Here is a 13,599-nt window from a genome sequence, read left to right on the forward strand (position 1 = left end):
CAGCATTGCAACAGGCTTCTTTCTCCAGCATGTCCTGTGCTGCTCATCCTACGCTGCTGTCTTCTTTGCTCTGTTTTCCTGTTGTATCTATTCAGGCCCCTGCTGATGCCCTTCTTACAGTGGCTCACCTCTGAAGGGGCTTCCCTCTGGGAAGCTACTGCATGAAGTATGGGGTGAGGAGGGCCAGCCTGAGCCCTGCTGTTCTCCCATCTGGCCCTTGTGCTCAAGACAATGGTGTCCACCTGCCTGCCTGGAAGCTCTGCTCTCGTGACTCACCTTTCATGCAGTCTCTTTGCTGGCTGAGGTCCAGCATTCCGCATCACCCACTGGTCCATGAACTGCCTCTCAGGGAAAGGTGAGTGGACAGGTATTGTCACTCATGGTGGGGTCTGTGACCACTGCAGGGTATGAAACTCAGGACCCCATCTGCCATGCACTTGGTAGATTTTCAGGGTCTGCAGTCTATTTCTGAGCATGTGGACTTCACCAGAGACCAGAAGAGTTGTCAACTACCCTCGGCACCCTCTTTGACTCAGTGGGTCCCAATTCCATCACATTTTCCAGTTGGTCAACATAGACCCTATATATACACCATGGATGAGTTAATATGAACATGAAGCTTTTTAATTTTTTCTTCTATTAGTTGTTATTGGTTCCTTTGAGGGTTCAGAGAGGGGTCAAGTCATATCAGCAAGGGGATTGGTCACTGTGAAATTATTTTTTAGAAGTCCAAACCTATACCCAGAATGAGTTTCCACTTTATGTTTTGCTGAAAGTCCATCTTTAATTCTTGATAATCTCTGCCTCACCAAACTAAGGGGCAGATTTCTTTCAGCTTCAGTCACGTAACTCTAGATCCTTCTTTCCAGCACTGCATTTGTTCTTTGACACTTCAGTTCTTCTGGATACAAACTAAGGCAATAGAACAATTTCTACATACTTAGTGGACATACACAGATGATGAGAGTATTTGATAAATTTTCACTTCCTAACTTTTACATGTATAGATAGGTGTCCATTAGAAGGTTATTTTGGAATCACTCCAAGCTGCCTGCCCTGGAACAGTGTTCCACCAGATGTTATGAAATGTCCTATCAGAAAAGGATGCCGTGGATGAATCTGGTTTGAGAGGTGCAGTGTGGCAAAACCCTCCGCTGAGATTTGCCATGTTGAGTAGCCTGAAAAGGGCTTGGGGGAAATCCTGCAAGAATCAAGCTGTCCAATACAAATCTTTCAAATGAGCTTAATGAAGGAATCCCATTCTTCTCTTTTTCCAAAATGAAGCATCACTTAATACCTGGATTCCTGATCATTCCATGAAACATAATTTAGAATATGCTACTTTGAGTAAATCTCAAGGTGTGATATATTAGAGTATTTTTCTTTTTTAAACAATAAAATCAATGATTATAAGAACATTTCTTAGTTATTTTTAAGTAGAAAAACTGCTTTTTGAAACTGTATCACTAATGAAACAAACATATATGTATCTTGTATTTTCTACTGTCCACTGCTCTGAGTATTAGCTAAGTTGCACTCACCTTGTAGTAGTTTTCATCAGCACGCAGTGCTTTGGAAAGTCCAAAATCACTGATCTTGGCATAATGCTGAGTAACCAGCAACACATTTCTTGCAGCCAGATCTCTGTGCACAAAATTGCACTCCTCCAAATACTTCATGCCCATAGAAACCTGATGAACCAGTTCTATGATGTTCTTATCCTTGACATGTCTGAAAGTCACAACAATATCATCAGCTATAGGAGACAGTGACCCATTTCACAACAAACAACCATGCCCCTCACGAAGGCAGTAGGCAAATCTATTGCTTCTCTCTAACAATAAAACTCATAAATGGTGACAAATAACTTTATCGGCATATAGCTGTTCAGGACTGAATGTCATTCTCCTGGTGTTCATGAATGTCATTCTCCTGGGATTGAGTTTCCTGGCATGCTTGGAATTGCAGGAAAAGCAGTATAACAGGGTGGTCAAACCTGGCTCACAGCCAGCCAGACACACCTCAAATCCTTGCTCCACTATTGCACAGGTCACAGAATGAACCCTGACTCTCAGTTTCTCACCTATGAGGTAAGGGTAAAAACACCTCCCTTCCACGGAGACTAAAGAGGCAATCTAAGAAACGTAGTGCAGCAAACGGGGTAAGCTCCTTGGTGGTTGTCATTCCATTTTACTCCAAGTGAGTTTCCCCATCTCAACAACAGCTTTAGATGAGAACACGACTACTCCCTTGACAGATGTAATCAATAAGCAGCGATTGGTATTTTCAGAAGTCATTACTCATGAGGATATAAGGTCAGCCAAACAGATAAGACTTAACTGTCACCTCTTAGAAAAACATTTATTTTAAATGTTTCTTTAAAAAGAAAGTGTTCTTCCCAGTGAGAAAGGAGATTCATCATCAAGATATTATTCTAAGGTGGAGTCTATCCCTGGGCCAAGACTGAATGAGCACAGGAAGAAAAAGACAAAACTCTCAAATGAATTCTTCTCTGAATGAGTAGAGCTAACAGAGCTGACGCCAAAGACTGTGTCTCCGTCTGTCCCTCTGTCAAGGAGCCTGAGTGTGAACCAGTAAGGGAAGGCACAGAAGGGTGGGAAGGCTCCCTGAGGAAATCAGGCTGCTTGACCCATCCAGTCATGGGCCCCACCCCTCAGGGGATAGATCCCAGGCCCGTGGGGGTACCCGACAATACCTGTTCTGCTGCAAATACTTATTGAGGGGACCAAGTTCTGCCATCTCCATGACCAACATCCAGGACTCGGCCTCACATATCCCGATCATGCGTACGATGTACGGGTTGTCCAGCTGCTGCATGACATTTGCTTCTGCTAATAACTCATCTTTAAGAGCAGGGTCATTGGCCTCATTTTTCAGTATTTTCACAGCCACTGTTTTCACAACTCTGCAAGAGAAATCGTAATGCTTAAATCAATAATCAAAACGCCTCACTTCTAGATAATCTTCTTTTATGAAGCATAATCCCCATGCAGAAACAGTCCCATGGAAATACCTGCCACAGAGTGGAAGTGTGTCTTCAGAAGCCTGTAATGAATGGCCAGCGTTCCAACGATACTCACTGACTTTATAGACAATGAGAGTAGTGCCCCATTACTAAAAAGGAATGGTGGGGGCTGGGGCTGGGGCTGGGCATGGTGGCTCATGCTGATAATCCTAACACTTTCAGAGGTTGAATGGGGAGGATTGCTTGAGGCCAGGAGTTCAAGATCAGCCTGGGCAACATAGTGATACCCCATCTCTAAAAAAAATTAGCCAGGTGTGACAGTGCAAGCCTGTAGTCCCTGCTGCTTGGGAGGCTGAGGTGGGAGAGTCACACGGACTCGGGAGTTTGAGGCTGCAGTGAGCTTCACTCCAGCCTGGGTGACAGAGCGAAACCCTGTTTCTAAAAAACATAAAATAAAATAAAAAGAATGGTGAAGAACAGTACTAAAGAATGTCCCAACCAAGCAAAAACGCTAAATTATAAAATATTTAAATAACTTGTAAATAAACCTCACCAACAGTGACATACATGAATTCCTGTGACATCTTGTGATTCACCATCTCGGATTATGTGTAATGAATAGGTGGATATAAAATGCCTTTAGTAAATGTTGCAAGTGAATTTCTAGCTGCAGAATGTAAAAGCATACATTTAAATGCAATACACTGAAAAGGTAAACAACTCTCCTGAGAGAGGCTAAAGAAGACCTAGTAAATGGAGGGATGAGCTGTGTTTCTACACTGAAAGACTCAATATTGTAAAGACATCATTTTGCCCCAGATTAACCAAGAGAGCCTCTCCTCTCCCCAAACTTTCTAAGTGATATTATGTCCACAGTCCTGTCTCTGTTAATTCACAAATTTAAGCAGAGAATTAAAGATCACAATCTTTCCTAAACTGAAAGTTTATGATTAATACAGAAACATTCTTAATCATTGCACAAAATGACCGTGATATACAAACATATTTTAAAATAAGTATCACAACCAATTTTGTGTGTATATATATATATGTTCCTATATATACTTGTTAATATATACATATGCATGTTTTTGTGTGTATATACACGTCTTTGTATTATATATGTATACACATACATATGCACTAAAACAAATGGAAGGGACAGATTGGAAAGTAAGCATTTCTTTTTTCTTTCTTTTTTTTTTTTGAGATGGAGTTTGACTCTGTTGCCCAGGCTGGAGTGCAGTGGTGCCATCTTGGCTCAGTGCAACCTCCTCCTCCTGGGTTCAAGCTATTCTCCTGCCTCAGCCTCCTGAGTAGCTGGAACTATAGGTGTGCACTGCCATGCCTGGCTAATTTTTTAAAGTTTTTTGTAGAGACAGGGTTTTGCTATGTTGCCCAGGCCGGTCTCAAACTCCTGGCCTCAAACAATCCTTCTACCCCAGCCTCCCAAAGTGCTAAGATTATAGGCATGAGCTACTATGCTAGATTGATGTTTTCATTTTCTTGTGTTTCTATTTTCTAATTTTTCATAAGGTGCACATACTATTAGGTTGGTGCAAAAGTAATTGCAGTTTTTGCCATTAAAAGTAATGGTTACTTTCATTATAGTGTACCAGAAATTAACAAGAGTGACAACATTAATTTAAAAAGGGGTTAGTCATGCCAAGTTATATTTTGTTATTCTCGGTAGTGTCTAGAACCTGGGCTCATGTGAGGGTGAGAGCGACTCAGTGGAGCATGGTGACTTACTTTTTCATTTGGTAGTAGCCTTTTTTCACAGTTCCAAAATTACCAGAGCCCAGTTCTTTGTCTTCCAGTGTCAGCAGACTTCGGTCCAGGTAAACCTCCTTGGGCCTGATCTCCTCAGGGTCTGCGTAGGGGCTCTCATACACCTCTGTGTCCATGGGCAGTGCTTCTCTTTGGGGGCCTGCAATGCAGTCAAGAATCATACAACCTGGGGCTGGACCCCATATCAGGATTGATCCTTCCAAGAACATCATCTTCATGGAAGTGTGAACTCAGAGCACCATCAAGGTTACAAGGGATGAAAAATTCTGAAGAGCGGCATGGACGTTTCCAGTGTCACTAGGTGAGGGAGGTGGGAAAGACCATTTTATTCCAAAGTACTACCACTGCTCATGGGCATGGTGTCTGCTGCCTGCCACTAGATGTGAGTGTCTCCATGGCTAACTGTGCTGTATTGCAATCACGGACATGGGGTGGATTCGTGAACCAACTCTACAAACTGACAAGTGACCACGCGCTTTGCTCTGTGAATGTCCCTTGAATGAAAGCAAGTCTCACCTTTTTCTGCAGTCCAGGGCCCAAGTTCCGGCTCATACGGATTGAATGACACAGCACTCTCTGGCCGGTTCCCTTGAGCAGGGGAGGGCTAAAGTACAGAAAGGACAACGGGTCATTTTTTTCATCCATACAAATGTTAAGTTGATCTGCATAATTATTTTTAGTTTTTAGAAATCACGCTTTAACTTTTGCGGGAAAGACAAAGAAAAGAATTAAGAAAAACAAAAAAGAAAATAAGGCTGATCTCATTCTTCGAGCAATTACTTGGATACTACAAGAGCGAAAGCAAGCTTGTGCTGCTGCAACTCAAGGGACCCTATGGGGTGTTCAGAGGATGTGATGAGTCAACTCTATTGGCCTGGATACAGCTGCTTCCCCACTCACCCCCTTGAACATCCTATTCCTGCCTGCCGAATGTCACTGACGATTTGCATGTTCCCCTTGGATGCATTTTCCTCTTTAACTCATGCTCCTCAATTTCATATTATATAGAAGTTATTTAAAGGGGGGAATTAGTACTTATTAGCTGCTCCCACCTACTTCCCAACTCCAAACCACGCATGTTTTCCTAGTCTCCTCCCAAGTCTTTATCTTCGGTGGAGATGCAGCAGCATTGGGGTGGATGCCAGAGGGTGGCATTGGTCAGTGACTACAGGTATCAAGGGAAGGCCAGCTGCTGCCACCTAGGTGGCAATGCACCTGCCGCTAGGGCTGCTGCTGGAAATCAGTGTCCCCGAGAGACTGGGGCTCCTTTTTTGTGCAGCTGAAAGAAAACAGTTCTTCCAAATACCCACAGCAGGTAACAGTGGCATATCTGAGACAAAGTTTTGCAGCCTGTTAACAGCATTCTTCCCTATTATTTATTTGATCCACATCAGTTTATATCATGAAACAATGGGGTGGGGGAATCTACTCCTTATTATCCTAAGGACTTTCCCTTTTCCCTTTATACAAGTCTCTACCTTGAGTTTTCCTGACCCACCCTTTCTTCCAAATTAAAACAAGATTCTGGCTTCTTGCTACTATATTTAATTCACAGGAGAACCATGATTCAGATGCTTTTTTTTTTGGAGTGAGTTGAGTCGCAATTCTATACATCAATTGACCTTCTCAGTGCCCGAACACTGGCCACGAAGAAATGAGATATTGCCAGATTTTGGAGAAAGTTAAAGAAACAGAGACATTAAGCTTAACATGACAGTCACTTATCTCATGACGCACACTAAATCCTCATCTGCCTTATTAATATTACAAGCCCAGAAACTAAAAGCAGAATAATGAAGTCACAATGCACCTCTATGGCCACTAAGCCATTATCTCCAAACACCCAGACTTCCTTCTTTCACTCGGTCTGCTGAGTACTTCAGAGGCAGGCACTGCTCACCATGGCCCGAGCCCACTGACGAGGGTAAAGGACATCTGTTGTTATTTGTAAAAATGATGTCAATGGCATCCATTTTCTCACAGGCGATTTCAGCATTCTTACTGAACTGATTAACAGAAGTAACTATGATACATCAAATGAAAATAGAATATAAGTTCCAGGGGCCATACACATTTGTTCACCACATTGGGAGCTGTGCCATGTCCACAAGGATGCTCAATAGAAATGTGTTGGACAAATACATGAATGAATGGATGAGTGAATGAATGAAAATCACTTCTAAAACCAGGATATGCGAAGTATAAACTAATGTGCTTTAAAAATTAGCGCTCTCTCAAGTCTTTATGCTAATGAAGAGAAATAAGAATGAATAATTCCAAATGACAATCTATTTCTTTTAAACATTTACGTATGATTACAGGACTGTGCCGTGGTTTCACTTCTGGCTTATAATACAATTACCTTGCCTCTGGAAAACTGTCCTAACAGAAACTGGGTGATTACCAAGGCTTTCCATCCTCCTCTTTTGTTCAGCTGCCTCCCGCAACCAATTCTAGGCTGAAAATAGTTTTTTTTTTTTTTTAAGCCTATTTCAGGGTTAACATTTACTGTCATTTCAACTCCTTTGATTTTCCTTGCAAGTAGGCACGTTCTGAGATCCAAAGACAAAACTTGAACAGACATGGAATTAAAGGATGTCCTCAGATTAGCCATCACAGGCAAGTAGAGGGACCATCACCGCTTCTTGATGTGAGACTCCTCTCCCTCTCATTGAGGACATTTTCCTGGGGCTACACCCTCTCTACTGTTTTCCAGACCAGGAGGACTTCCAAATGGCTTGTTCCAATTAAACCAGAATGCAATTCCCTGACATATGAATCCTGTAGGGAAGAATTTTAAAACAGAGATGGGGTTGTTAAAATATGCTGAAAAGGATACTAGGATGTCAGGAATCAGTAAGAATTAGTAGTGATGGACACAGAAAATCTAAACTACTGGGCAGGAATAATTTATACTCTCACTAGCAGTATGTTGTTCACCCCAGTCTATCTTGGCTTATGGATAGGGAGACAGATGGGAGATCTTCCTTGGAAGTTAGAACTCCACATTTACAGCTAAGGTAGCTCTGAGCTTCATTTCCATGCTGCCAAGCACAGACCACTATGGGATAATGAGTGTTTTAAGCCAATCCACAAAGAACCCTCATGTCTCTCAATAACACCACATCAGCTCTCTCCTACCCAGAGTCCTGGGCTCCCTGCCCCTATTTCTTTCTGGTGACTAATGAGACTAGAGCAAAGGATGATACCACAATTGGAAGAATGCAGAAGAAATGGGAGCCTTCCTATTGAGTCTGTTGAAAGAACAATGAGTGGTTTCCTTATGATAAAGATGAAGGTGCAAAATGCACATTTCATCTTTCACAAAGCACTTGGTGAATAGGCAACTTAGTAGAACAATAACCAAAACAACCTCTAAAAGATAATGCTCAGTTATAAAGAAAAATCCGAGGAGTTTGTAAAGAATGAGCACAGAGGCATAATGATAAATTGTAAAAATATTAATTATTTTTATAAAAATAATGTTTAATTTTAATGAAAAATATATTGCTGGTCTACATTATTATTTGCCTTTTATTCTTTATGTCTGCATTTGCATTTGAGAGCTCTATTCTGTCGCAATCAGTAAGTGTCATCTGTTCTGCACAGTGAGCAACAGGTGTATATGAAATGTTGGCCATTCCATTTTCCTCATTTTTAACCAATATTCAGAACAGGCCCAAACCCACAGTCCACCACTAGATGGCACTAGCCACCTTAGCTTTCTACCTTCCGAAAGAGCAACTGGTGACTTTTCCTTAAATTTTATAAATTCAGGGAATGACATCACTCTGCAATAAGAAGCACTTTGGGAGGCCGAGGCGGGTGGATCACGAAGAGATCCAGACCATCCTGGTCAACACGGTGAAACCCCGACTCTACTACAAATACAAAAATTAGCTGGGCATGGTGGCGCGTGCCTGTAATCCCAGCTACTCAGGAGGCTGAGGCTGGAGAATTGCCTGAACCCAGGAGGCTGAGGTTGCGGTGAGCCGAGATCGCGCCATTGCATTCCAGCCTGGGTAACAAGCGTGAAACTCCGTCTAAAAAAAAAAAAAATTATTGTCCCCGATTTCCTATTGGTAAGGTTTAACTGCAAGTAGAAAATGTATTTAACAAGTATTTTTTTCAGTGCCTATGTTTAAAAGTTGGGGATCTAGAAATGAACAAAATAGGAAAAAATTATTGCTCTATGTAACTGATAGGCCCATTCAGAGTTTCCTGATGGCCAAGTATCCTAACATCCATTTATTAGATGTTAATTTTTACTCCCAGATTCTTGGGACATGTTCAAATTAGTAATGCAGATGACAATACAGTCATCAGTCATCACAATAAAAGAAAAAAAAAGAAAAAAGAAATCAGTAACATACTTATAAAATATAAACAAAATTTACTTAATAATACAACTACTAGTCTTTAAATGAATTAAACCCCTCCCAGTATTAGTCCTGGAATTTGTTCCAGCAGTAATGTAGATGGCAATACAGTCATCAGTCATCACAGTAACAGTGACAAAACAGCCAGTTGGCTTTAGAAATATTGGCTGCAATAAACTATGTGTGCGTTCCTTTTTTTCGGTGGAATTACCCTGGTCCAGTAGATCCCCACAGATGAGGGTGGACTGTTGGTTGGGAAATAAGCTACTATTAGCCTTGCACTGAGATCAGTGAAAATAACACCTGACCTCTGCAATTACTCTTCTCTTACAGCAAAGATCTAAAATCTGTTCCTTTATAATTATATGAAAACACATTTTCTCAAGGGTCTGGTCTACTAAGGCATTACCAAGCAAAAAGGGTATGATTTGAGAATGTTTCTTTCTTTTTTCTCTTCCCATTGAACCCTGTACTTAAACGTAAGTTTTAAATATTATAATCACCAACGTATGTGTTGGAATAAAACAGGAAAAATGGGTTTTAATTGGAAATTCTGGGACTCATTTCAGTTTAATCTTCTTAGAGGATTTACCTTTGAGATGTGAAGCTGAAAAGCTCCCTGGAAGTCTTTAGGATGCTGCTGTCCAATTTCCACCTATTTTCCATAAAAGGATAAGGTTCAGTGCTTAAAGCAGTGGAGAAACAAATTCCAGGACTAATACTAGGAGGGGCTTAATTGATTTAAAGATTACTAATTGTATCCTTAAGTTTGTTTATATGTATGTTAGTAATTTCTTTTCTTTTCTCTTTTTTTCCTTTCTTTCTTTCTTTTTTTTCTTTTTAATAGAATCTTGCTCTATTGCCCAGGCTGGAGTGCAGTGGCATGATCTCTGCAACCTCTGCCTCCCAGGCTCAAGTGATTCTCCTGCCTCAACCTCCTGAGTAGCTGGGATTACAGGCACGTGCCAACACACCTGGCTAATTTTTGTATTTTTAATAGAGATGGGTTTTCACCATGTTGGCTAGGCTAGTCTCAAACCTGACATCCAGTCATCCACTGCCTCAGCCTCCCAAAGAGCTGGGATTACAGGTGTGAGCCACTGTGTTCAGCAGTATGTTAGTGATTTCTAAAGACAAGTTTAAAATGCATCAGCCTGGGGCCGGGCGCGGTGGCTCATGCCTGTAATCCCAGCACTTTGGGAGGCCGAGGCGGGTGGATCATGAGGTCAAGAGATCAAGACCATCCTGGTCAACATGCTGAAACCCCATCTCTACTAAAAATACAAAAAATTATCTGGGCATGGTGGTGCGTGCCTGTAATCCCAGCTACTCAGGAGGCTGAGGCAGTAGAATTGCCTGAACCCAGGAGGCGGAGGTTGCGGTGAGCCGAGATTGCACCATTGCACTCCAGCCTGGGTAACAAGAGTGAAACTCCGTCTCAAAAAAAAAAAAAAAAAAATGCATCAGCCTGTTAGTAATTTTATGAAAAATTTAAATTATCTGATTCATAATCATCTTCGAATTTAAACATACTTTTCATTAACTATCTAGATGCTGTAGGTAATTCAAATTCTAACATTTTTTTTGTGCCTGAATTATTAAAACAACTACTTGCATTGAGCAAATTAACAAGTTGAAGAAAGTTATTTACCTCTTAGCTAATCAGATGGGATATTTGACATAATTCTTACAATTCTTTTCCCATGACTGCTTACGTAATAGAAAATTCCCCATGTATTTGGGAAAATACACTTATTAGCTCTAAAATATATCTGATAAGCAATTAAAATATTTATAATCTATAGCTTAAACTATGTAATCTTGATCTTTTAAAAATTATCTATCAATATTTTTGACTTTATATATTATTACTAATACTTATTCCCGGTTTTTTATTATAGAAATAAAAAACCGGGAATAATTATTACGAATACTTACTATCATTATTAATAATACTTATTCCCAGTTTCTCATTTCTATAAAGCATTCAATGTATACTTTAAAGTTGGTTATAAATTTAAATAGAAAGCAAACTCATTTTTTGCCAGAGAGGTATTTTCACAATATTAATCAGATTAATTACTCTCTAATATTTAATTCTGTTTTTAAAAATTGATTAAAAATTTTATGGGTTCAAATTTTAAAAGATACAACAGAGTTTACAATGAAAAGTGGGGTTTCTTAACATTCCCATCTCTTATTCTGGAGGCAACCAGCATTGCCAGTATTTTCTGTATTTTTCTAGGATACTCTATACGATCTCAGCACATTCTGTATGTGTGTGTGTGTGTGTGTGTGTGTGTGCATGACATTGTCTTTTACAGTTAAAATTACATTTTGGAAACAATTCTAGATCTCAGCTGCCTCCCATAGTAGCAATTTTACTGTAACTGATTTCATTTGTTTTCCATTGATAGGCATTTAAATTATTATCAGACTTTGTCAATTATGTAATTTTGGAATAAACACCTTCACATGTACATGATTTCACATAAATGCAAGAATATCTGTACATACTTATAAATAAAATTGCAGAGCTTTTCTTACAGATTGCATCATTTCAGACTTCCCCAAGGAAGAGTGAAAGTGTTTATCTACCACACCTTTACTACAGTATTATCAAGCTTTAAAAATGTGGATCAGTTTCATAGGTGGATGCTTGAGCACCATAGTTTTAACTTGCATTTCTCTTCTCATGAAGTTAAACAACATTTCATATGTTTAAGAACTATTTATATTTGCTTTACTGTAAACTACTGATATTCCCTGCCCATTAACCTAGTAGACAGTTAATATTTTTCTTATTGATTTATAGAATCTCTTTGTATATTAAAGCTATTAATCTATGTGTCAACATTAGTGCTACTTACTCCCAGTGTCTTATTTCTCTTTCGATGATGTTATGGTTCTTATCCATACATATATTTCTTTATTTTTAGATTGTCACACTTACTGATATTTTATTCAATTTTTTTTCCAATATGTTCTCCTGTAGTCTAAAGATATGCTAAAACTTATTTTCTAGGTATTTGTTTAGCCACTATGAGTAATCTGTGGGCGTGTTTTGCCTTGGATAAACATAAAAAACAGACATAGTTATTTTATTCAGGTGTAAGATACACCTTTTCTTCCTGCATTAAATTTTTTCTGTTCTATAGTTAACATGATTGAGAACTTTTTGAGTATGACTAAACTTGGAAAATTTTTAGTAAATAAACTCTCAGGGGTTTTATGCCTTTTATTTCCATTGCTTCTAATAAATACTTTAGGCAACCTAGTTCGTGAGTGGAAGCTCAATTGATGCTAAAATGTTGTAAAAACACCAGTTAATATAAAAATAAAAAGAATTACTGATCAAAGAATCAATTTTATCCCACTGATAATGAAAGTAGAATGGGAAAAAAAGCAATTCAAACACATTACATATACATATTTTGAAGGAAGGAATGAATGAGTCATTATAAATAGAAGTCATTAAAAAGAACTTATTTCTATTCTCCCTCAAAATCCAATAATAGAACAAAACGTGGAAATCAATCAGATGTCAACATTACTGCCTCAAAAAGAAAACTGGTTTTTCTAGTCCTCAGATTGCACCACTTCTTTACATACCACATTAGCAGTTCTGTGTCAGACGTCTAAGCCATAATGAAGCCACCACGCACTGCCTGACCTCACTGTGCAGCACACCTCACGAGACCTTGGCGTTCCCTCTGTCACAAGGTAACTTACATAATCAATTACCAGAACACTGCAACATGTGATTCCAGCCACCAAATAGTAAATTGGCCATCTTTGAAAAGCTTTTCCGATGTGACAATTAGCTACGACAAATGACACCAACTGAAATGACTTTAAAATGATGCTTGGGCAGAGAAAGCATGCTCACAGTGATGGACTTCCAGCTGACACACTGAGGACCCACATGAAAAGCACAGGATGTACCTGGGGCATGGCTGCCCAGGATCCGCAGGTGTGAGCAAGTGCAAAGAGGCCTGGAAGCAGGGTGGCAACAGGTGGAGGGAAGCGCACATGTAGGGCAGGCTGGGCGGGCGGGAGCTGAGTGCAGGTTGGTCCTACCACTTAGTTGGACAGCAAGCAGGGGATACTTTAGCACCTTTCTGTGGCCAGGCTTTGGGAAGGAGTATGATTTGATTCTTGAGATTATTCCACCCGCTGACCAAGTCTAGAAACCACAACAGCAAAGAGGAAGAGTAAATGTTTCAGAAAACAAATACAGGATCCCTTCCATGACATGCTACTTAAACTCGCTTCTGTAATTGCACTGCTAACGCCCTCCTGCCCCTGCCCATGAGATCTACCACGGGCAACATCTGATCATTGGGAAGGCTTCTGGAAAGGCCTGCCATTTGGGGAGAAGGATCTAGAAATATATTTGGGAAACATGTTCCACCAAAGGCTAAAACATTAGAGCTGTTACAT

The 13,599-nt window shown here is 40.0% G+C and overlaps 1 protein-coding gene across 10 annotated transcripts in view; it reads right to left on the reverse strand.

Annotated features, from left to right (window-relative positions):
• Positions 1–13,599, reverse strand: part of SYK (spleen associated tyrosine kinase) — an 80,627-nt gene that overhangs the window by 13,098 nt on the left and 53,930 nt on the right. For 6 of the 10 annotated variants that reach the window (XM_008992651.5, XM_035299866.3, XM_008992646.5 and 3 more), the window contains 5 exons: positions 13,274–13,342; positions 5,294–5,381; positions 4,739–4,916; positions 2,717–2,926; positions 1,542–1,731 (listed from right to left, as the gene is read on the reverse strand). In XM_008992651.5, coding sequence (XP_008990899.1) covers positions 1,542–1,731; positions 2,717–2,926; positions 4,739–4,916; positions 5,294–5,381; positions 13,274–13,342 — 735 coding nt within the window. The remainder of the gene's footprint in view (positions 1–1,541; positions 1,732–2,716; positions 2,927–4,738; positions 4,917–5,293; positions 5,382–13,273; positions 13,343–13,599) is intronic. The other 4 variants (XM_078348318.1, XM_078348317.1, XM_008992667.5 and 1 more) reach the window with 1 other exon arrangement.

This window comes from Callithrix jacchus, chromosome 1 (genome assembly GCF_049354715.1).
Source record: "Callithrix jacchus isolate 240 chromosome 1, calJac240_pri, whole genome shotgun sequence".
Lineage (NCBI taxonomy): Eukaryota > Metazoa > Chordata > Mammalia > Primates > Cebidae > Callithrix > Callithrix jacchus.